The sequence below is a fragment of the Perissodus microlepis genome, chromosome 14 (assembly GCF_051167445.1).
Source record: "Perissodus microlepis isolate ML-2025 ecotype Zambia chromosome 14, ASM5116744v1, whole genome shotgun sequence".
NCBI classification, from domain to species: domain Eukaryota; kingdom Metazoa; phylum Chordata; class Actinopteri; order Cichliformes; family Cichlidae; genus Perissodus; species Perissodus microlepis.
Genome location: NC_140474.1, coordinates 29,682,756 through 29,706,172, shown reverse-complemented (window position 1 = coordinate 29,706,172; position 23,417 = coordinate 29,682,756). Strand labels below are relative to the sequence as shown.

Genomic DNA, 23,417 nt, shown 5'->3' with positions numbered 1-23,417 from the left:
ACACACACACACACACACAAGTACATAAATAAAGCAGCATTGAGGTCAGCTTTTGTTTTTCATTTTAAAATTGTATTGCTGTTTTAAATTCTGCTTTGGTTTGTTGGTTTATTATTATTGTTGTTGTCATATTTTTAACAAATCAAATGTTTAATTTGAAAGACATTATAGTGTATTGTGATACCCCTACATGCAACATCAAAAGTCAGTGAAATCTACAAATGTAAAATCTGCATTTCACTAACTTCATTGTTTTCAATAAGCTGTATATATTAATGTAACAATAACTTATGCACACACATAGGTTGTCAAAAATAATGAGCTCTGCCCTACTGTGTTAACATTGATCTTGGTCCTGTGGTTTCAGACAACAGGCATTACTGGATTATCCTTGATCAGGTAGGGCAGGAGGGCATCAGGATTTGGGGAACCTTTATATACAGCTGATCCCGCTCTGAGTAGGCAGTCTTTTGGAGTCGATAAAGTACAGCTGTCGCTAACCTTAAAAGTAAATGAAAACGGCATTAAAAGACATTACAGGCCTCCAGCTGCTCAGTGATATATGCTATACACACAAACCCGCTTAGGTCATTCCTGAAATTTGTCTCCTCACACTTCAGCTCTGACTCACTGAAAACTTTGAGTGCGGGTTTCACCATAACACCAACAACCCCTCTGTGCCCTTCATCCAACCAGTGAATGGCTTTTCTCCAAAATGGAAACGTGCTTTAAAATAAAACTTTAAAAAAGGCAAGCAACAAGAAAGGATGTCATGTGCATGTGTGATATATAAAACAAGTACACACAGGTTTACACATATTTCCTTTTAACCTGGGGTCAGGTGTATGGTTAATTGCATACTGCAAAAAATGTGGCTGGTGGAAATCAACAGTCACATTTCTCATTAAATGTACAACACAAAAACCACTCATTAATTTTGACCTTTATGAAAGCTGATGAAAGCTTAAACTGAAAGACTGACATTTATTATAAACTGGTGGACTAGAACCTCAGAAAATACACAATTAGACACTCACTCAATAGAATACACTCAAACCGTGAGGACAGGAGGCTATACAGGGAGGTTCTCCGCTTCACCTTAACACCGAACCACCAGTGGAAAGCTGCCCTGTGCAGGGTGTGTGAAACAGTGGTAGAGGAAGTTGCCAGTCACTCAGTTAAGGCATTTTTCTTAACACAGACCCCCAAGTGCAAAAAAGACTAAAACAATCAAAACCTTTTTTACATATGTCAAAAGGTTAGAACACAGTCACTTCAACTCTATGATGCATTAATAAAAATCATCATTTTAAGACTTAGACATCAAATGGTTTTACTTTATTTTTAAAAAACCTGACTGAAAGGAGTACTACAAAAAAGAAGAGAAGATTGGCTTCATGTAGAGTGTCCAAAAAAAATAGTGAAATGTGAAAGATTGAGAATTCACATAACTGCTTAAACTGAGGAAACCATAACACTATGTGATAACACATTGCCACTTCTTGTCATTTTATAACTCACTGCCTTTGCTTTGTTTTTTGCATACTTTATTATAAAAGATATTTGTTGTTGTGTTGACGGACTTCCCATTTGAATGGTGAAACAAGTGGACCACGGATCACATTGCAAACCATGGTCTAAGTTTTGCTATGTTTTGGTAGGCGGGCGCATCCTCGAGTTACCGCTTCTACAGTGGCTTCTATAATCTGAACATTCAAGAATAAGATCAGGTATATGACTCCACGTGTATTATATTTCTGTATCAAAGCTAACATTACATCACAAAGGAAAAGTGACGGGAAAGTAGACAGAAAATATAGACACTGAACTGACAAAGAAAGCATGTAAAAAGGCACTCAAAGAGCTGAAACAACAAGAAAAAGAAGCAATGCAGCTGCTAAAAAAGAAAGTAGAAAACACCACAAATCATATTTATATAGTTTGCCTCCTTCTCTCAAGTCAGCATGGAAATTATTATAGAAATGTTTCTGATAGCACTATAAATAGTGGGACCCAGAAAGATCAGAAGTGTCTTAATATTTTAATCTTACAGCATATAATACTTGAATACCTATCATTATATGGCATGCCCATCCATCGCAGGCTGGACCCTATCACAGCTGCCACAGAGCGGCCTGCAAATGCAACATCTTTTATAACAATGAATAACTTTAACTTACTTAACTTGAACTTTAAGGGCAGCACGGTGGCACAGTGGTTAGCACTGTTGCCGTGCAGCAAGAAGGTCCTGAGCTCAATTCCACCATCAGGCTTTCTGTGTGGAGTTTGAATGTTCTCCCCGTGTTTGCGTGGGTTCCCTCCGGGTACTCCGGCTTCCTCCCACCATCCAAAGACATGCAGTTTGTGGGGATAAGTTAATTGATTAATCCAATTTGCCCTTAGGTGTGAATGTGAGTGTAAATGGTTGTTTATCTCTGTGTGTTAGCCCTGCGACAGACTGGTGACCTGTCCAGGGTGTACCCTGCCTCTTGCCCTATGACAGCTGGGATAGGCTCCAGCGCCCCCTGCGGCCCTGAAAAGGATAAGCAGAAGCGAATGGATGGAACTTTAACTTTACTTTATCTGGAAATAATAGACATAAGGTGTACAAATAGGGATGCCAATAGTAGTGTGTTAAAACAGTCTCACAAACTCTGACTAACAGACTTTGGTGACTTTGGTGAACCCTCTAGAAAATGTAACAGTTAACATTTCCCCACTAACATGATCACATTCTTTTGTTTATAAAAGAAGGTATCGGATTTAACAGCTGAATGGTTTCATTCCAATATTACAATGCATTTTATATAAAGAACAATATTGATTAACTACACAACAAAAAAATCACTTAAACTTATAATCTTTGTTTTTCAGTCTGTAGTGTTCTAAGCTTCAGTCATACTGAGCCAGAGGGGGGTGATCAGTCCAGGAAGGAGAGCTATAGTAGCCGTTTTTTATGGCCCAGCCAGAAAGTCTCAGCAAACAGGTTCATCTTTCCTGTGTTGTCATGGGGAAGTTGTTTATGTGGTGGCAAGCAGTGAACACTTTTTTTTTTCAGCATCCCAGCCAAAGGAGCTACAGAAGAGAAAACAGGTGTAGGGATAGCTGCGAGTGAGAATATCAATCCCATTTAAACAAGGATTATACATGTGTGTGTATCCCTCATGGGGAAACAAGGACAACATATGTGATGTCATGGTTGCCATGGCATGTTTTCTCAAGGCTACACTACTACCCCAACTCTCTGCCATTTTTCAACTGACTCACAGTAACACACCATCCATATGTCTCTTGTCACCTGACACACCTGACTCCCAATTATATTGTGTTTACTCTATTTCTATTGGTCGCTTCCTTTTGCCACATTCAGTTTCCCCTTCATGCAGCTCTCCATATCACCAGTAGATGTCCTCAGCCTTTCTTTCTTGACCTGTCACCCGACTCTGACATGCATCTGTTCTACTGATCTTCCCACCCACTCACACACACCTGTACTCTAGTTGTCTCTTATTGATACCTGCATTTGTCTTCAACAGATAATCTTCTTCAACACAGAAAAAAACGTGAACTCTAAAGTTTCTCTCCAGAGCTGAATGAAAAAGGAAGTGTCTGAGAGGTATAACTCACGTTTATTAGTGTTTCAGTTGTGAGCAAACAGATATCAGTGTGAAAGCAAAGACAAAGGTTTGCTTATATAAAGTCTGACCTCTGTATTATGAACCAGCATAATTCAAATATACAACAGCAGATCAAATGAAAGATGCAGTTTACTTACTCACACAAAGAAAATACACATCTTCCACATCCACACTCTTACAGTATAAACCTGTAGAAAATCCCTTGTATTCTTTTGAATATTAATTTCTTTATAAAAATTCATTTTACATAAGGAAAGGGTTGCAGTGCAAGTAAAAGAAACCGAAACAGGTTGGCAAACAGAAACCAAGAGCAAAACAGAAACATAATGCATTGTATTTCTTTATAGAGAACAAATGATTGAAATGTATGCTATAGTAGTGCAATGCCTTGGTATGATTTCAGCCCAGAACATGTATAACAAGTCATATTTCCTGCCTGTATCTTCACATCAACTATGAAATAAAGGCAAAGATGCCACTCCTTATACCATCAAAAGTCTAGTCTACCTGGCAGTAAGTGGAAGCCTACTGTGTTTCCCCTCGGGAACATGAGAATCACAAACCAGTTACAATACTGAATTCAAACCCTGCAACCTCAGTACATCATTTCTGTTTTTCTATTCAGATACTCTAATAAATGTTGTTAAAACAGAACACCAAACACCAAATCAATTCACTGTGTTGCCCATCATTCACTTCAAGTTAAGATACTGGTTAAAACCACCCTTCAGTGGTCTGAGGTTTATTGATACTGGGTCATGGGGTGATCGTTCCAGGGAGGCAGCTGGGACAGCTTCTCCTCAGTGGCTGTTTCTATTGGCCAGCCCCAGGCCTTAAAGAAGCCAGTCAGGTCCATCCCCACAGTCTGGGAAAAAGTCTCAGCATACAGGTTCATCTTTCCTTTGTTGTCACCGGGGAAGTCCTTTATGTGGTGATACGCAGCAAACACCTTCTTAAAGGCATCCCAGCCAAACCTTTCCTGGAGCTGCAGATGAGGAGACAAGAATCATAATGCTGGTAGTCGTGTTATGTGCACTCCAGTGTGGACAAAGGACTGACTGTTAAGATACTGTTTATAATTATGTCTCCACACTTTCTTAAAAGTGACTTGATTGAAAACATTTCTTGAACTCTCCTTGTTTCACACTTGGCTTTCAGTTTTATATGCAATAATTTTTTTTCCAGTGAAAGCAGGTCACTCCAGTGTGGACAAAGGACAGTTTCTCTACAGAGCAGAATTCTCTCACCTGCATATATGTTTCCAGAGCCACCCACATGCTCCAGCTCTCAAGTGTCCTGTCTCCCGCGACATAGTCATTTATTCGACTTTGTCGGTTTGCTGAAGTCATGGCTCCTTCAGTCTGCATTAAACAACATGGGATGAGATGATCGTAAAATATTTTACTCTAAAACATAGTTAAGTGGTTTGTCATCATATAACATCAAAAACGTTCTCCTAAAAAGCGTAACAATATAAGATCTTTCTGGCCATTTGTCTCAAAGACATATGTCATTTACTCCACCTTCTCCCTGTCGACACCCAGCACCTCTTCATTCACATACACTGACCACAGGTTGCATGTACACTCTGTGGTGTTTGGTGGGAACTCCCAGCAAGCTCTCTGTTGATTGTGTCCCAGTTCATGGATGGGGCCCCACATCGGATTACCTTTTTTGACGCCGACCAGTTCATGAGCTGTCATTTTGTGTGCCATGATAGGATAACCTGCATGCATCCAGCCTGAAAAGAAAAAGAGCAATAAACAGTGGTATAGTGATGATTCTTTCAGATTTTACAGCTTTGATAGACAAAAAAGAGAGAATGCCATTGTATCTATCTGAGCAAAGAACCAAACAAAAGCATCATTACACTATAGTTGATCACTGGAAGTGTGAATAGTGACAGAATGCCCGAACTCCCCAGCAACCTTCACCACAGCTCATCTGAGCTTTCAAGTGGGTTGTTGGAGAAGAGCATCTACAGGCTGGACAGCAGCTGCCTCCTATTCACACCTACATGGGTGACATGAAATTGAAGCCCAGCAAATCTTGGAGCTTATCTTTTGCAGGCTATCCATGAAATATCCACTCCAGTGCTGGCAGAGCGATCAGTCAAGCATTCAGGGCAGTGATAGAATGCGAGGTTTAAAGACTCAGACCATATTGACTAACTGAGGAAGAAAGGCCTTGTTGTCATAGATAGAACCTGCTACTCTCGTAAATTAAAAATACGGTGTCGGCAGTTCGTATTACTCTCCCATTTGTTGTGGCCTTCAACACTCTGTGAGGTTCCGATCACAAACATATAGACATAGCAGCCGATGCAGAACAAGGTGCACCTAGGTATTTCATGTAGAGGTGGGTTGCAGAGGACAACAACCAGGTCCCCGAGGAGAAAATGTGGATTCAAGCCATCACTATCAGAAGCTGATGAGTGAAGCAGTAATTGGCTTTGGAAGGAAAGGAAGTACACCAAATGGGCTGCAAGATGTCTGACATGAGGGGTTGAAGCAGAGAGAGCAGACTTGGGATGGCAGGTATTCAACTTGAGCTTTCAGGAGAGTCCACACTGATTTCTTGGTTGGTTACTCTGTTTTCTTCTTCTGAGTCTGTCTTCCTGTTCCCAGTGACTCCATCCCAAGCAAAAAAGAATGAATTACTCATCTAAACCACTTAATTCATTCCAAGGAGTGTTAGCTGTGTTAGGAGCTAACACTCCTGAGTGTTAGGAGTGCCAGCTGGTCCAAAGACTGGTCCACATGTAACCACTCAGTCACCCAGCGTTTTTTTGGTCAGGCTTTATGTTCTTGGGAGTCTCTAAGAACAAGCAAATAAGTGCAAGGTGTGTACTGTACAACATGAGGCAAAATGCACTTACCGTGAGAAATCTGCACATCTGCCACAAAGCGCTCCTTGCGGGGAAATTTGTGTGGTTTGGCAGCCAGATCTGCAATGGCCCTCATGATTTCATCCCACAGAGCAGCCAGCTCATCTGGGCGCTCCAGACCCCGAACAACATCTGATGGTATGGTGAGAATGATGTTTTCAAACTCCAACTCTGCCCAGGGTGAAGGAGCCGTGCGCAGCGTTAACCACTGAGCTGCAGTTGTTACACCTGAAAAGAGCAAAGAGAGGAGTGGATCTACTAAAACGCTTCGGGCTATAACATATATAAAAAAAGGACTAGGGGTTAGCTAACGTTAACTTAAAGTTAGCTAATGTCTCATACTAGATAGATTACAAACTTGTGTCACATCAAGATCTACAGAGACAAATAACAACTTTATAATGATGAGGTTTCATAGATAACAATGGTCCACGGGAAATTGATGCTCATGATATAAATCACAAAGTCTTTTCATTTATACAGTACATTATACATTATGACGTACACAATGATTATTGGTCAGTTAGTAGCTTTGATTAACAGTTAAGAAACCCTGTTTCACAGTTAAACTGCTACTTGGAGACACACTTGGATAAACACATATTAAAGTTAAATCCACCACAGACTCACCAGACTTGTAATATGGAGCAGGTACAGCCATCTGCACTATGACCTCCAAACCCTTCACTTGTGTTTTGGGTGGGGCCACCAGGTAAATGAGTCCTCCCCACAGGTTCCAAACCTGTATCATCTGTGCAGTGACAGGAAATCGCTCATGGACAGACTGTGGTCTCTTCAGCTCCTCATTGTGATGCAGTGAGTCAGTTTGACATCCTATCTGAATCTGCAGAAGAAAAGGAAAATGCATTATTAGCACGTGTTAGTTAACTGAATAGGTGCCAGAAACTGCCGTCTCTCTCTTTTTTAAGCCTTAGATTTTGGACCATTGCCGCATAACTAGTAATGACTTCATGAACTTCTTCACAAATAAAATTTTTATCATTAGAGAAAAAATTACCAGTAATCATCCCACAGATGTAATATTATCTACAGCTACTCTTAGTACCATTGATGTTAAGTTAGACTCTTTTTCTCCAATTGATCTTTCTGAGTTAACTTCAATAATTACTTCCTCCAAACCATCAACGTGTCTTTTAGACCCCATTCCTACAAAACTGCTCAAAGAAGTCCTGCCATTGATTAATTCTTCGATCTTAAATATGATCAACCTATCTCTAATGGTCGGCTATGTACCACAGGCCTTCAAGCTGGCTGTGGTTAAACCTTTACTCAAAAAGCCATCTCTAGACCCAGCAGTCTTAGCTAATTATAGGCCAATCTCCAACCTTCCTTTCATATCAAAAATCCTTGAAAGAGTAGTTGTCAAACAGCTAACAGATCATCTGCAGAGGAATGGTTTATTTGAAGAGTTTCAGTCAGGTTTCAGAGCTCATCACAGCACAGAAACAGCTTTAGTGAAGGTTACAAATGATCTTCTTATGGCCTCTGACAGTGGACTCATCTCTGTGCTTGTCCTGCTAGACCTCAGTGCAGCGTTCGATACTGTCGACCATAATATCCTATTAGAGCGATTAGAACATGCTGTAGGTATTACAGGTACTGCACTGCAGTGGTTTGTATCATATCTATCTAATAGACTCCAATTTGTGCATGTAAATGGAGAGTCCTCTTCACACACTGAGGTCAATTATGGAGTTCCACAGGGTTCAGTGCTAGGACCAATTCTGTTTACATTATACATGCTTCCCTTAGGCAGCATCATTAGAAGACATAGCATACATTTTCACTGCTATGCAGATGACACCCAGCTCTATCTGTCCATGAAGCCAGATAACACACACCAATTAGTTAAACTGCAGGAATGTCTTAAAGACATAAAGACCTGGATGGCCGCTAACTTTCTGCTTCTTAATTCAGATAAAACTGAGGTTATTGTACTCGGCCCTGAAAATCTTAGAAATATGGTATCTAACCAGATTCATACTCTGGATGGCATTACCTTGGCCTCCAGTAACGCTGTGAGGAACCTTGGAGTCATTTTTGACCAGGACATGTCCTTCAACGCACATATTAAACAAATATGTAAGACTGCTTTCTTCCATTTGCGCAACATCTCTAAAATTAGAAATATCCTGTCTCAGAGTGACGCTGAAAAACTAGTTCATGCATTTATTACTTCCAGGCTGGACTACTGTAATTCATTATTATTAGGATGTCCAAAAAACTCACTGAAAAGCCTTCAGTTAATCCAAAATGCTGCAGCAAGAGTACTGACAGGGACTAGAAGGAGAGAGCATATTTCTCCTGTTTTGGCTTCCCTTCATTGGCTTCCTGTTAAGTCCAGAATTGAATTCAAAATCCTGCTCCTCACATACAAGGTCTTAAATAATCAGGCCCCATCTTATCTTAATGACCTTGTAGTACCATATCACCCTATTAGAGCACTTCGCTCTCGCTCTGCAGGCCTACTTGTTGTTCCTAGAGTATTTAAAAGTAGAATGGGAGGCAGAGCCTTCAGTTTTCAGGCCCCTCTTCTGTGGAACCAGCTTCCAGTTTGGATTCGGGAGACAGAAACTATCTCTACTTTTAAGATTAGGTTTAAAACTTTCCTTTTTGCTAAAGCATATAGTTAGGGCTGGACCAGGTGACCCTGAATCCTCCCTTAGTTATGCTGCAATAGACGTAGGCTGCCGGGGGATTCCCAAGATGCATTGAGTTTTTCCTTTCCAGTCACCTTTCTCACTCACTATGTATTAATAGACCTCTCTGCATTGAGTCATATCTGTTATTAACCTCTGTCTCTCTTCCACAGCATGTCTTTTATCCTGTCTTCCTTCTCTCACCCCAACCGGTCGCAGCAGATGGCCGCCCCTCCCTGAGCCTGGTTTCTTCCTGTTAAAAGGGAGTTTTTCCTTCCCACTGTCGCCAAAGTGCTTGCTCATAGGGGGTCATATGATTGTTGGGTTTTTCTCTGTATCTATGAAGCGCCTTGAGGCGACTTTTGTTGTGATTTGGCGATAAATAAAATTGAATTGAATTGAATTGAATTGGCTGATAGGAATCTCCCTGCCAAATCTGATCTTTCTACCAACTTTTTTTGTTTTACATTTTTAAAGTAATTATCCCTGCAGTTATGTTTTTGTGTCTGCGTGACCTTGTTAAATTGGGTAACTTAACTCTGTCTCATCCCAATATGGTCACTTGCAGTTTTTAAAAAAAACCCAACATGATTGTAGCCAAAGCACTGAAGTTGAGGCTTTAAGCTTTAAAACCACTGGGTTATGTCACCCACCCATTAGATATAGGTGGATTGATATTGAAGGCTGAGGCATGCCATATCATTATACTGCTGGGGGCAGTCTAGTGGGCTTGACTGGAACCTCAGCTTATACTTATGATGGTCTATAATCTTCAAAGTATCACATCAGGCTAGAAAATGCATATTTAAAATAAATAATGAGAATAAAATATTGTGGACCCCAACCTTTAGGAGGCATCCCGATTAGATGCCTCCTGAGGACAGAGACTTGCATGGGGTCAGCATTATCACTGAAATTAAAATCAATTGACTTCATATGCAGTACCTTCCAATCCTTGTTGACAATCTGAGGTGGTATGGCCATGTAGGTCTTCATACCAGGAGAGAGGTAGAGACCTGTGCTGATCCACTCTTCCCCATCTGAAACACAATTATGTTTAAAAAATAAAACAACACAGTCAGGGACATTTGCAGGTATAAAATCAGTATTTTAAAAACTGTATTTCACAGTTTTCAGTGTCTACAGTGAGGTTCACAGATTAAAACTGTGTAACATCAAGTAACAAACATTGCTGCATCATGGTGAACATTGCTATGTGATTCAAATGTGTTAGCAAAACAATAACCACTGTACACATATTGTAAATTGTAAAATTATAACCAGTTCACATAACACAGCGGAGAGATCTGACCTGCTGTATCAACATCAACCTTGATCCGGTGGTTATAGACAACAGGCATCATTGGGTTGTCCTTAATGAGGTAGGGCAGGAGAGCGTCAGGGTCTGGGGAAACCTTATATACCTGGGTACCCACAGCGAGGAGGAGGTGGTCTTTGGGACTCTTTACAGGGCAGGTGTCACTCACCTTGAAAATGAGTGGTGAATGTTAAAAAAAAATTATCTTTCGCACATTATCACAGCATCTGCAGCCAAAAGAAACCTACCAAAACCAAACACTCATAGATTGGGCAGCTGTCAGTCATTGGTCACTTATAGCTGTGAGAAGTCAACCAGCACTGTTTCATTCTTTTGGAATTTTTTAAGATGATCATATTATGTTGTCTACTCACTTCTGGCAGGCCTGATGTTATTAATATATCCATGAGTATGACCAAAACTTGTCTGTAGTGGGAGGAGTCATGGGCTTTCATCTGCAAGTAGACGTTGCAGTCGTTGCCCAGCTTTTTCAGATATCCCTCCTCATGCTGGCTAAGTTCTTCACCTGTAGTCACATGGGCAGCGAAGCGGTTTAGAAGGTGGCGGAAGTGGTAGCTGTCTTTAATAGCCTGGCTGGGTACAGGGGCTTTGTATGATCCTCCTCCGATTGTTGCTGGCAACAGGCTCAATCCCATTTGGTTCAGGATCTTGTTCCCTGGAAGATATTAAAGCAAATCTGACTTAATATACTCTCGTTTACTGTTGAAAGTGTAATGACTTTGGTTTTTTCATTAAACTGCAGAAGGTTGGGGGTTTTTTTGCCCAAGAGGTGCCACCTTAATATCACATTAGAGCTCTGTATATATATAATAAAAGAGCTTTACGATGTTTTTATGGGCAATCATGGGTTGTAGTGTAAAAGGATTTAAATGATACAGGCAAACTATAAAAACACTACCAGTAATTTTGAGTTTGAAAACAAGCCCAAAAATATTTTTTCACATTTAGTGACTCATGTATACCACATACAGTTAGGTCCATAATTTGTTGGACAAGAGAAGACTCCAACTGTCAGTTTCAAGAGGAAAAATGCATAGTCCATTCTGGCCATGAATAAGCTTTTTAGCCTTGCAGGACTTCTGGAAACAATGCTGGGTCAATAATAATAATAATTAGTAGTAGTAGTAGTAGTATCAGTAGTAGTAGTAGTAGTAGTAGTATCAGTAGTAGTAGTAGTAGTATCATTTCCTCAGGGCAGTCACCCGTAAACTGTGCGAGTGACTCCAGCAGATTCCAAGACCAACATCCGAGATCTCTATCAAGAAGTGCACAGTCCAAGAAGCACCAAAGATACTGTGCAGAATACTTAATCTCTTAGGCCTCTGGTGGAGGAACCGAGCTTGAAAGATAAAGTATGTCAGCAGAGTGAGTGGTATTTTGAACTGACACCACTGTAATGTTACTTTGGTGACTTATTGGCCCACATACGCCTACATAATTACCAGCCGGCAATAAATGTCCAAAAAGGAAGGAAATCTCAGTCTTGTATCCTGACCAGCACTCAGGGGTAAGTACTGACAACCCTCGAGTGCAAAACAGAGCTCTGATTCCTCAATTCCTCATTTTCATGTCTGGTTTCCTGGGAAACAGCACAGCGATATGTGTGTGTAGCTTTCTATCATCCAGAGATTTAAAAAAAAAAGAAGGCAACTGGATTTTATTTAAGTTTGTGGAGATGTTTTAGCTCTTATCATGAGGCATTTTCAGTTCTAAAAACTACAGTTGGAGAGTCCCAGGTACTTAACCTCTAGTGGGGGTTTTCTGCTTTGGAGGTGGAAGTGAAGGTTGCTGACCCACTGTTGTGAGTCATTAGATGAGCCAAGGTGTGAAAATAGGCATGGGTCCTTACCATCACTAGGCATTAAGGGTGAAACCACTGTAAGGCCTTGCCTAACTACATCATGTAACCATTTTAGGTCAGATAGGACAAGATGTGAGTAGTGTGAGTTCACTTGGTACATAGGTTGGTCTATGTAAGGGATTTGGGGAAACTAGGGGACTATAGGAACAACCTCCACTTTAACCTGAGACGCAGACAGACTGAATCTCACACTGGTTCCCAGTCCAAACTGGTTCCTAGGAGTTTGTGCCTTCGTTCTACACTCAAGGACATGGACCTGAAAAGATCTTATGGGAAGCACAGAAACAGCTCCTGAGTAAAAGGATAGGATGGGTCCATTTCACCATAGATGCACTCCGAAACAAGATCAGCCAGACCCTGAAGGAATTTAGAACATTCTTACTGTGGTATCGCAAGAAATTAGTAGGTTATATAAATATATGAGTATACATAATAGTTATTATTCATAGGTACCTACATCCTAAGTTCCTGTTATTCTTCTGAAAGAAACAGAATGAGTGTGTTGTTACAATGGTAATGCCAGGAGAGGCAGTATTGGTTCTGTGTTACATTAATGTGTAAGGAAGTGGAAGAAGAGTGTGTCCTGTAGGAGGCAGTAGAAAATGGATACTCCTGTTCTGTACATGCACTGAAAAGAAGGTTCAGTAAACCAGTGCAACGATACTTCATTGTAAGTCTCAGTTATTGTATTTTTATTTTTTGAAGATGCAACATCTTTTTGGCGACGAGGACGTTTAGGGGGAAGGAGTTTGGGCGATCGGACTGAAAGAAAAGAGAAGAAAAAAAAAGTGATGGAGTCGGCTACAGGTTTGGCTAGTTTTTCAAAGAATGCAAAAGTTTTCGGCTGGAAATAGAAGGCAGTAAGCTCGAAGCAGAAATGGCTACAATTGGCACGCTAGTAGCGTTCGATCCAAAGAATCAGACTTGGGATGAGTATACGGAAATACTCGAGCAGTTTTTCGCAGCTAACGGGATTGACGATGCAGAGAAACAAAGAGCGATATTAATAAGTGTCGTCGGAGCAGCGACGTACAGCTTGATGCGAAACCTTCTCAGCCCGGCCAAGCCCAAAGACAAAACCTTCCAAGAGCTGGTGCTTCTGATGAAAAATCACTTCGATCCGAAGCCCAGTGAAATTGTGCAAAGGTATAAGTTCGACTCTCGCTCCCGCAAGCCGAATGAAACCGTCATGGAATATGTAGCGGAGCTGCGTCGCCTGGCACAGGATTGTAACTATGGCAACACGTTACAACAGATGTTGAGAGATAGGATCGTCTGCGGAATTAAGGATGACCGAATTCAGAGACGTCTCTTGTCAGAAATAGATCTCACGTTTGACAAGGCTCTGTCAATTGCAGTAGCCATGGAGACTGCAAATAAGAATGCACAGGATCTGCAGACCTCAGGAGCGTCAGCAAAATGTTTCAGTCTCGCTAGAGGACAACAGGAGAGTCGTACCTTTAAAGCAGAAAATAAAGAGTGTTATCGTTGCAAAGGAACCAAGCACACAGCAGCAGACTGTAAGTACAAACAAGAAAAATGTCATGCTTGTGGTAAAGTGGGACACATAGCTAGAGCTTGTAGAAGCAAGACTAAACTGAACCAGAAAAAGTATGGATCGACATATGTAAAGAAAGAAAAAAAGCAGAGTTCACACTACAGTACTCACAATGTGGGCGATAAAGCAGATAACAACAAAACTGATAGCTCTGAAGATGACTCTTTCATGTTGAACTGTGTCAAGTGCAGTCAAGGGCACAAAAGAAAACTGTTCAAGTTAGGGCGTGGCAGTGTGGTACACTTGAGAAGAGTAGACCCCTACACTGTGGATATGCAAATTGATGGAAAAAAGGTGAACTTTGAAATAGACACTGGATGTTGCCTAACAGTCATGAACGAAGCAACATTCAGAGAAACAGGGAAAGACAGCAAGCCCCCCAGCCTGCAGCCCATCAAAATCAAGCTCGAAACTTATACAGGGGATCCTGTTAAGGTGATTGGTGCAACACGAGTCAGCGTCAAATACAAGCAGCAGAAAAAACATCTGCCCCTGGTGGTGGTCGAAGGCGACGGCCCCAGCTTGCTAGGTCGAGCTTGGCTCGAGGAAATTAAATTGGACTGGGGTGAAGTGAAAAACAGTCCTAACAACAGAAAGCTGCACCAAGTCAAAACAACAGAAAAAACACTTCAGCAAGTGTTAAGTAAACATGAGAATGTATTCAAAGAGGAGTTGGGCACCCTGAAAGGAATGAAAGCTGCTATTCATGTGAAAAGTGATGCCACCCCACGCTTCTTCCGTCCACGTTCTGTCCCCTTTGCTATGCGAGCAAAAGTCGATGAGGAAATAGACCGACTGTTGAAAGAAGGCATCATCTCGCCAGTGAAATATGCTGAATGGGCGGCACCAGTAGTGCCACTCCTGAAGCCCACAGGGACAATAAGACTGTGTGGGGATTATAAGCTTACTGTAAATACCGTGGCTTCACTGGAGCAGTACCCCATACCCAGAATGGAGGACTTGTTTGCCACACTGTCCGGGGGTAAGCAGTTCTCAAAATTAGACATGAGCCACGCTTACCAGCAAATCCTCTTGGATGACGAATCGAAAAAGTACGTGACAGTAAACACATCTCGGGGGCTGTTCACGTATAACAGATTGCCTTTTGGAGTGGCCTCTGCTCCAGCAATATTCCAGAGGACCATGGAAAGTCTTTTGAAGGGGATACCTCACGTAGCGGTGTATTTAGATGACATCTTAGTGACTGGAGTGGATGAAGTAAACCATCTACAGAACCTGGATGAGGTGTTGACCCGGTTGGAGGAAGCTGGGTTGAGGTTAAAGAGGTGCAAGTGTGCCTTCATGCAAGAGAAAGTGGAGTACTTGGGGCACATAGTGGATGCCCAGGGGCTCCACCCAATGGAAAAGAAAGTTAAAGCAATCATGGATGCACCTACCCCCCACAAATGTCACTGAACTGAAAGCATACTTAGGTTTGCTAAATTACTACAACAAATTCCTTCCAAATCTGGCAACCCTGTTGGCACCCTTACATGAACTTTTGAGACACGAGGTACGGTGGACATGGCAAAAGAGACAAGAGGAAGCATTCCAGAAATCCAAGAACCTGTTGAACTCAGCAGAGGTGTTAGTTCATTATTCTGCTGACCGTGAGTTGGTTCTCTCATGTGATGCACCCCCATACGGCGTAGGCGCCGTATTGTCACATAAGATGGAGGATGGAAGCGAGAGACCTTTGGGGTTGTCATAGTTCGAATTTTTGAGGAAGAGACATACGACTGAAAGTCCATAGTGGGTCAACACAAATTATTTTATTATAACACATATATGTGGTGAAGATGGGCTCTGCAAAACATCAGGCTCCATCTCCCGCCTTACAATAGGTGGGTGTGATATTTATACTTATGATGACCAGTAACTCCAGCGAGGACATATTCTAAAAAGGAACCGCTACTTCCTCTGTTCCTCCAGATGCTTCCTGTTATTCTACTTGTCTAGACTTAGACAACACTTGCAATCAGTTTACCCAGACAGGCTATGTGTCTGTGTCGTTAATCTAAGTGCATGACCTCCCTCTACGTCATCTGTTACCAGGCAAACATCCATAACACAGGCAACATGTAGTAAATTATACTGTAAACATGTAGGCAACCTTTCAATAGCTGAACTTTGCTCCATTGATCGGCCAGACATCGCGCTGCCCGTAGCTTCAAACCATTAATTAACTTGACCGAGCTTCAACCCTTTAATTATGCAATATGTGTATAACATGATTACAGTTGCACCTGCAATGAAAGATTATGTGCTTATGCTAACCCCTGAAATACAGACTTTAATATAACATCACCAGTTTCCATAAATGTGTCAATGAAATGACAATAATGATAAATCATAAATGATGCAACAGTAATAATAAGGATTATGAATAGTAACATAGATTATAAATATAAAATAATATTTCATCTCGACAGGGTTCATGTCACGCACACTCTCTCCTGCTGAGAAAAAGTATTCTCAGCTTGACAAAGAAGGTTTAGCTGTGATATTTGGCATCAAGAAATTTCACAAATACTTGTATGGCTGAGTTTTCACGATTTACACAGATCATAAACCCCTAATCTCACTGTTCAATGAAAAGAAGCCTATACCTCAGATGGGCTCACCAAGAGTACAAAGATGGGCTGTGACATTGAGTGCTTACGAGTACAACATCAGGTACAAGCCAGGAAAACACCATAAAAACGCGGATGCGCTCAGCCGGTTGCCGGTACCAGACTCAGCACCTGAGCAAGAGATGGCTGAGCAGGTTTTAATGATGGATGTACTGGATGACACATTAGTGGACACTGCACAGATCAAACGATGGACAGCTAAGGATGTCTTGTTGTCGCAAGTCCACGAGTACACCTTAAAAGGCTGGCCAACTGAGACCGATGCCTGTTTAAAGCCATATCGACAGAGAAAGCTGGAACTGAGTGTGAGGGATGGTTGCGTGCTCTGGGGAGCCCGAGTAATTATTCCCACCAAAGGCTGAGACAAAATATTGAAACTCCTGCACCAGACTCATACAGGCATGTCGAAGATGAAAGGCTTGGCAAGGTCGTATGTATGGTGGCCAGGGATGGATGAGAACATTGAAAGAGAAGTGCAGGCATGTCAGGAGTGTCAGAAACACTACAAGTCACCACCTACTGCACCATTACACCCTTGGGAGTGGCCGGAGTCACCATGGTCCAGAATCCATGTGGACTATGCAGGGCCTTTCCTCAGGGAGATGTTTCTAATCATTGTGGATGCTCATTCCAAGTGGATGGACATTTACCCTGTGAAATCCTCTACATCACAGGTAACTATAGAGAAACTGCGCCAGAGTTTCAGTGTGTTTGGACTACCTAAAATGTTAGTTTCAGATAACGGAACATGTTTCACAAGTGCTGAATTTGAGTCATTCATGAAGCAGAATGGAATTGACCATGTGAGATCAGCACCTTTCCACCCTTCTTCAAATGGGCTGGCTGAGAGGGCGGTCCAGACCTTTAAGGAGGGGATGAAGAAAGTCAAAGGTGATACCTTGCAAACCAGACTGTCCCGATTTCTGTTCAGTTATCGCATCACACCGCATGCCACTACTGGTTTATCACCTGCAGAGTTGATGATGTCAAGGAGACTCAGATCAGTTTTGGACTTGCTCATGCCTGATGTGAAAACAAAAGTGCAGCACAAACAATTGAAACAGAAAGAAAATCATGACACCAAGAAAAGACTGAGAAGTTTCACACCAGGAGACAAGGTCTTCTTCAGAAACTACTCCTATGGCCCGAAGTGGATTCCCGCAGTCATTGTGAGAGCATCGGGTCCAGTGTCTTACATTGTTACCATTGGATCAGGTCAAACTGTGAAGCGGCACGTGGATCAGGTGAGAGCAAGAGTGGCTGACACTGTTCCCAGTACACCAGACAGGGAGGTGGAGCCATTGCTTGACAAAGAATCAGTGCCTGAGTGCTGCTTGCCATCGGAGTTGGACACAACGCCACAACCTCCGGCAATGGAGTTGCCTTATGCTCCGGAGACTCCGGCTCCCGGAGACTCTTCAGTGACACCCGTGTTGCGACGTTCCCAGAGAGAGAGACGTCCACCAGAGACTTTAAAGGACTTTGTTAGGTAGAGTGAGATCTTCCAGAAATAGAGCAACAATGCGCTCTGATCTCACAGGAAGGACGTACCTTCCTAGTTAGTAAAAAAAAAAAAAGAGAAACATGGAAACCTATGTACAGTTGTATGGTTGTATGGTTACCTTAATTACATGTTGATTGCTTGTTAAGCATTCTTTAGATAAACAGTTATTTTGTAAGTCAAGGGAGTTGTTGACTTAAGGGGGGGAGGAGATGTGGTATCGCAAGAAATTAGTAGGTTATATAAATATATGAGTATACATAATAGTTATTATTCATAGATACCTACATCCTAAGTTCCTGTTATTCTTCTGAAAGAAACAGAATGAGTGTGTTGTTACAATGGTAATGCCAGGACAGGCAGTATTGGTTCTGTGTTACATTAATGTGTAAGGAAGTGGAAGAAGAGTGTGTCCTGTAGGAGGCAGTAGAAAATGGATACTCCTGTTCTGTACATGCACTGAAAAGAAGGTTCAGTAAACCAGTTGCAACGATACTTCATTGTAAGTCTCAGTTATTGTATTTTTATTTTTTGAAGATGCAACACTTACCATCCTCCATTGTAGAAGAAGAAGTTTCAAAGTTCATGGACAAAGGTCAGTTGGTACAACACATCAAAGGCCAAAGGCAAATCAGGATTAAGGTTTCAGCAACCTTCTCTGGTGCAGGAATTTATTTGTCTAACCTCACCATCCAAGAAAAGAAATCCATCACATCACTGAATAAGTCCATCACCCACCGGAAATGAGTCTGACGTATTGCCGGCTAAGCAGACCTTGGCCTGTCAGTACCTATCAGCTGCTTCTGAAGTTCCACAGTTAACCAAGCCCGATAGGACTCCTTCTTCAGCCTGGTAGCTCCCTTCACCTCTGGTGTCCACCTTTTGGTTCAGGGGTTGGCACCACGACAGGCAGCAACCACCTTGTGGCTGCAGCTCAGTGCAGCGGCTTCAGCAGTAGAGGTGCTGAACATGGTCCATTCAGACTCAATTCCCTCACTCTGCCTTGGATTGCTGTAGAAGATCTGCTGGAGATGTGAGTTGAAGATCTCGAAGACAGGGGCCTCTGCCAGGCCCTCCCTGTGCACCCTCACTAAACATTTTGGTGAGTCAGGTCTGTCCAGCATCCTCCTGCGCCACTTGTTCCAATTCACCACCAGGTGGTGATCAGTTGACAGCTCGAACCCTCTTTTCACCCGAGTGTCCAGAACATATGGCCACAGGTCTGGTGATACGATTATAAAATCAATCATCGACAACAGTGGAGATTTATTCCCCGACCCAAAAGCACAGGGAACAAACCCTCTTGTCCACCAGGAGAAACACCAACGTACAGGCAGCAAGCCAAGGGGATACGGATACCCACCCCAGCCCACTGCGTCTCACCAAGGGCAACTCCAGACTGAGACAGAGTCCAGCCCCTCTCCAGGAGTCTGCTTCCAGAGCCCAAGCCATGCTTTGAGGTGAGCCTGACTATATCTATCCAGTACATCTCAACCTCACGCACTAACTCAGGCTCCTTCCCCACCAGAGAGGTGACATTCCATGCCCCAATCACTAGTTTAGGTAGTGGGGGATCAGTCCACCAGGGCATCCACTCCTGGCCACTGCCCAACACACATTGCACCCGACCCCTACAGCACCTCCTGCTGGTTGTGGGCCTACAGGACGATGGGCCGATGTCCCTTTTCTGGGCTCTGTCTGGCAAGGCTACATGGACTAAGGCCTAGCTGCCAGATGCTTGCCTTCAGGCACCCTTCCCGGGCCTTGCTCCAGGGCGGGGCTCTGGAATTCTCTGCACTGGAAGCTGGGAAGTCATTGCTGAGGAGATCACATTTATTGGAACTGCTTTGGACTGCATTGTTTTACACTGTAACTAAATTCCCTGTCTGCGAGTCCTGCTTTAGGTCCTGCTTTTCTGACATACTTGACAGACTCAGCCTAGAGGCAATACACTCTCCTTACTCGAAAGAATGCTAATTAAAGCCAAGAAGTTATAAGTCATATTATCTGGGCCAGGAGCAACCAGATCCTCAACTTTATATATCTTTATAATTTTATATATCACTCTTGTCGTGCATTTTCATACCTGAGAATTCCGTTAGCACATTTTTCCCAGCATTTGAATGAGCCCACCACCAGGCATGTCCTCCAATCAGCAGGCCTCCTCCCTCTGCCACAAAGTTTTGGATTTCCTCCAAATGCTCAGTGATATATGCTGTACACACAAACACACTGAGGTCTTTCCTGAAGTTTGTCTTCTCACACTTCAGCCCTGCATCACTGAGAACTTTGAGTGCAGGATCCATCATTACACCAACAACCCCTCTGCGGCCTTCATCCAACCAGTGAATGGCATTTTTCCAAATTGGAGCCATGCTCTAAAACAAAGGAAGAAAAGCAGCAACAATACTGTCATGTGTTTATCTGATATATAAAAGGTTTGGGAGATTAGCAGAAATATTCAACTCTTTGAGAACTACTTCCTGTTAACTCCTAACCCTATCAGGATATGTGAATTTTAGGGCATTTGAAATGTTTTACTTAAAAGTAACTATATTTACATTTTTTAAATGTAAATTTATTTTTACTTCCAAACACTAGGGTAATCCGTAGGGAACTGCTAATGTAGACAAATGTAATGTACACCGAAATAAATGTTGAAAGGAAGCATATTTACTGTCTAAGCTGAAACATCTATAAAATAGTGCATTTGTGTACAATAGGAGCAAATTCCTGCTATATGTTCATGAAAAAAACTTTAATTTAAATACTAGTTCAAGGTGTCAACTTTACCTCAAGTCCCAGAAATCCTTCGTGTGAAATCAAAATGACTCGTCCCTGTCCATAGTAGGCTCCTGCGAGGAATGCCCGTCCATCATGTGTAGTACCGATGGGAAAAGCTAGCGGTCCATGGACTAGAACCTCAGAAGCAGTTGACCCCTGCGGGAGCTCGAACTCTGAAATTCCCTGGAGTAAGAACTCTAAGTCATCCTCAAAATCCTTACCTATGCTGCATTTGAAAGAGGGAAGAATAAAAGGGGAAAGACATTTTAAGAAGGAAAGACAGTCTATGGAATGTATTTTGTTTGCATTTTAATTTTTTACACTCTAGAAATGGGTAAATGGATATAGAATAAAATATATTTAACAACTAACAGAAAAAAAATCTGTTTGCTTCAGTGACAGATAAGCTGTTCACTTTTGATAAAATTGTAATCTTTGTTTATGTGCAGTAAAGCAGAACCAATAGAATCACTCACACCACAGACATCCAAGAGGACGGGATCTGAGGGTAGACAGGCAAGTTCTCCGCCTCACCACAGTTCTTAGAAAAGTAGATTCCTGCCACTCCCGACACTTTATTCCCATCAAACTGATGCAGTGCGTTCTCTTTGGGGTGATCTGCAGCCCAACTCCACGCTTGTCCAGCTATCAGCACCCCTCCTCCAGCTTTCAGAAACGCCACCAGCTCCATTGAGTCTGAGCCCACGCTGTAGGCATCGGTCACATAAACACCAACTCCCAGTCTGTCACTGAAGGCTCCCACAACTTCTACTTGGAAGCTGGATTTTTGAAGGTTATTAGCAGCTGCACTGACATTTCTGTGCACCCTTACAGAGAGGTTATCAGATCCATCACCTCTCAGCCAGGTCACAGCATTTTCTACCAGAGCAGGAAAGGCTGTCAAGTAGCCCTCATGACCCAGGACCACAATCCTTCCACTGCCGTACAGAGAGGCAGCCATCAGCACCTGACCTCGACTGTTCATTGCTAAAGGAAAAGCATGGTCTCCGATCAGCAACAGGTCAGTGGGAACATAGGATCCCTGTAGGTCCAGCTGCTTCAGGCCTCTCATCAGGGAGGCGTAGGCCTCTTCATGTTGGTTTTGGAAGGACTGGTTGGACATGGCCTGTAGGATTTGTACTTTGAAGACAAAGAAGAAGGTGCCGAAGAAGGCAGAGAGCAAGATATCAGGAGAAGTTATCTTAGCCCCTGAGGTTCAACACTTCTTATATAGAAGTTGTCCTGTAGTTGTCCTTGTTCTGTCAAATGAGAGCAGGAATAGGAGGAGTGCCTACTTCAGGTGCCCTAATAATAAGGGGAGGGTTTACTGTGATGACAAACCCATGGACAAACAAATGGCCAGAGCTAAATTAAACATCAGATTCATAGAAAAATATAAGCAGTGGATAAGCTTTCTCAGAATAGGAATGATGTTTCACTGTGGCTGACTACACACCCTAAAAGAGGATCAAGCAAAACCTGCTCATCATGTCGCTTGAAGTTAACTAGTGTGAATGATACGAACACAACAGAAAAAACTCTGGAGGTGAATTAAACACAACAACAAGAATATCGATGTTTCTTAAAAGAAGCACATGTTTGTACTGTAGACTACAGTATCAGCTTCGATGTGGTCCCTTACAGAGCTGTCATCTGTTTACAGAGAAAAACAGCTTAGGCTTATTCATCATAGGGTTTTACATAAAGGAAACTTTACATAATAAATGAATGACAATCATAAATAGTCACATGTCATTCGTTCTCAGGTGAGCATTTAGCCTCAAACTGAAATGTAAACAGAACAAATGCTCTCTTGTTTCCCTATTTCTGCATCAGGTTTTCTTCCTTGCCTCACTCATAGACTGTAGCATCTAATACACCAAGACACTGACTCAGCAGTCATGAGTTAGAGTCTTCACAGAAGGCTTTCCACTGTTATTAGTGTGATGAAAAGTGACCATTTTAATGTACTTCTAAGTTTAAATTGATTGTGAATGATAACAAATCTTTAAAGGGTGCTGGCAGGCATATGTGTAGTTTCTTTGCCTTTCCCTAAATGTCTAAATATCAGGCCCATTGTGACACAGGCACCTTTTCGGTGGTATACTCTTTCACCTGCAGGTATACCTTCAGGGCTGCAAACACTTTCCAGCTGCTGAGTTTCCTGCCCATTTATCGCACTCCTCTGCACAAGCCTTTCTTTTTTCCGGAGCTTTTTATCTGCAACCTGGGTTTCACACAATACACTCACCATGTTGCAATTCTGACCACAAACATGCATGTTTGTGACACCATGTTTATCCTGGTTAGAACTTCCTCAGTGAGGGCTTGCTCCAGCTGATGTTTTCAAATGCCAACGCTGCCTGCAGTGCAGCAACCACCAAATTTCAGAAATGAAAGCAGCATTTGTGTATTGTAAACTGAGTCTAAGTCTGCGTTGTGTCAAACTGCAACAAACACTCCACACTCTGACTGGCACAGTAGAGGTAAGAAACTATATCTTCTGCTATTCAAGCACTAAGATTTCCTGACTCGGCGCAACATGTAAATCTAAGC

At 42.3% G+C, this 23,417-nt stretch overlaps 1 protein-coding gene across 1 annotated transcript; it reads right to left on the bottom strand.

Moving 5' to 3' along the window:
• Nucleotides 1–3,608: 3,608 nt before the first annotated feature.
• Nucleotides 3,609–22,110, bottom strand: LOC146374148 (TRPM8 channel-associated factor homolog). Its single transcript, XM_084950689.1, has 11 exons — nucleotides 21,338–22,110; nucleotides 20,871–21,087; nucleotides 20,164–20,455; nucleotides 10,878–11,179; nucleotides 10,498–10,672; nucleotides 10,131–10,225; nucleotides 7,156–7,369; nucleotides 6,517–6,753; nucleotides 5,162–5,379; nucleotides 4,886–4,999; nucleotides 3,609–4,623 (listed from the first exon to the last, which is right to left on the bottom strand). The coding sequence occupies exons 1-11, from the start codon at nucleotides 21,982–21,984 to the stop codon at nucleotides 4,381–4,383; spliced, it is 2,754 nt and encodes a 917-aa protein (XP_084806815.1). The 5' UTR covers nucleotides 21,985–22,110; the 3' UTR covers nucleotides 3,609–4,380.
• Between the last annotated feature and the right edge of the window lie 1,307 nt (nucleotides 22,111–23,417).

Bases quoted from the DNA above. Each gene is read 5' to 3' on its own strand.
- LOC146374148 (XM_084950689.1), bottom strand. From the start codon at position 21,984: ATGTCCAACCAGTCCTTCCAAAACCAACATGAAGAGGCCTACGCCTCC. The intron at 10,226-10,497 runs GTCAGATCTCTC...ATTGTGTTTCAG, and splicing joins GGTTGATGTTGATACAGCAG to ATGGGGAAGAGTGGATCAGC. The intron at 7,370-10,130 runs GTACTGCATATG...TTTCTTCTGCAG, and splicing joins TTGTCAACAAGGATTGGAAG to ATTCAGATAGGATGTCAAAC.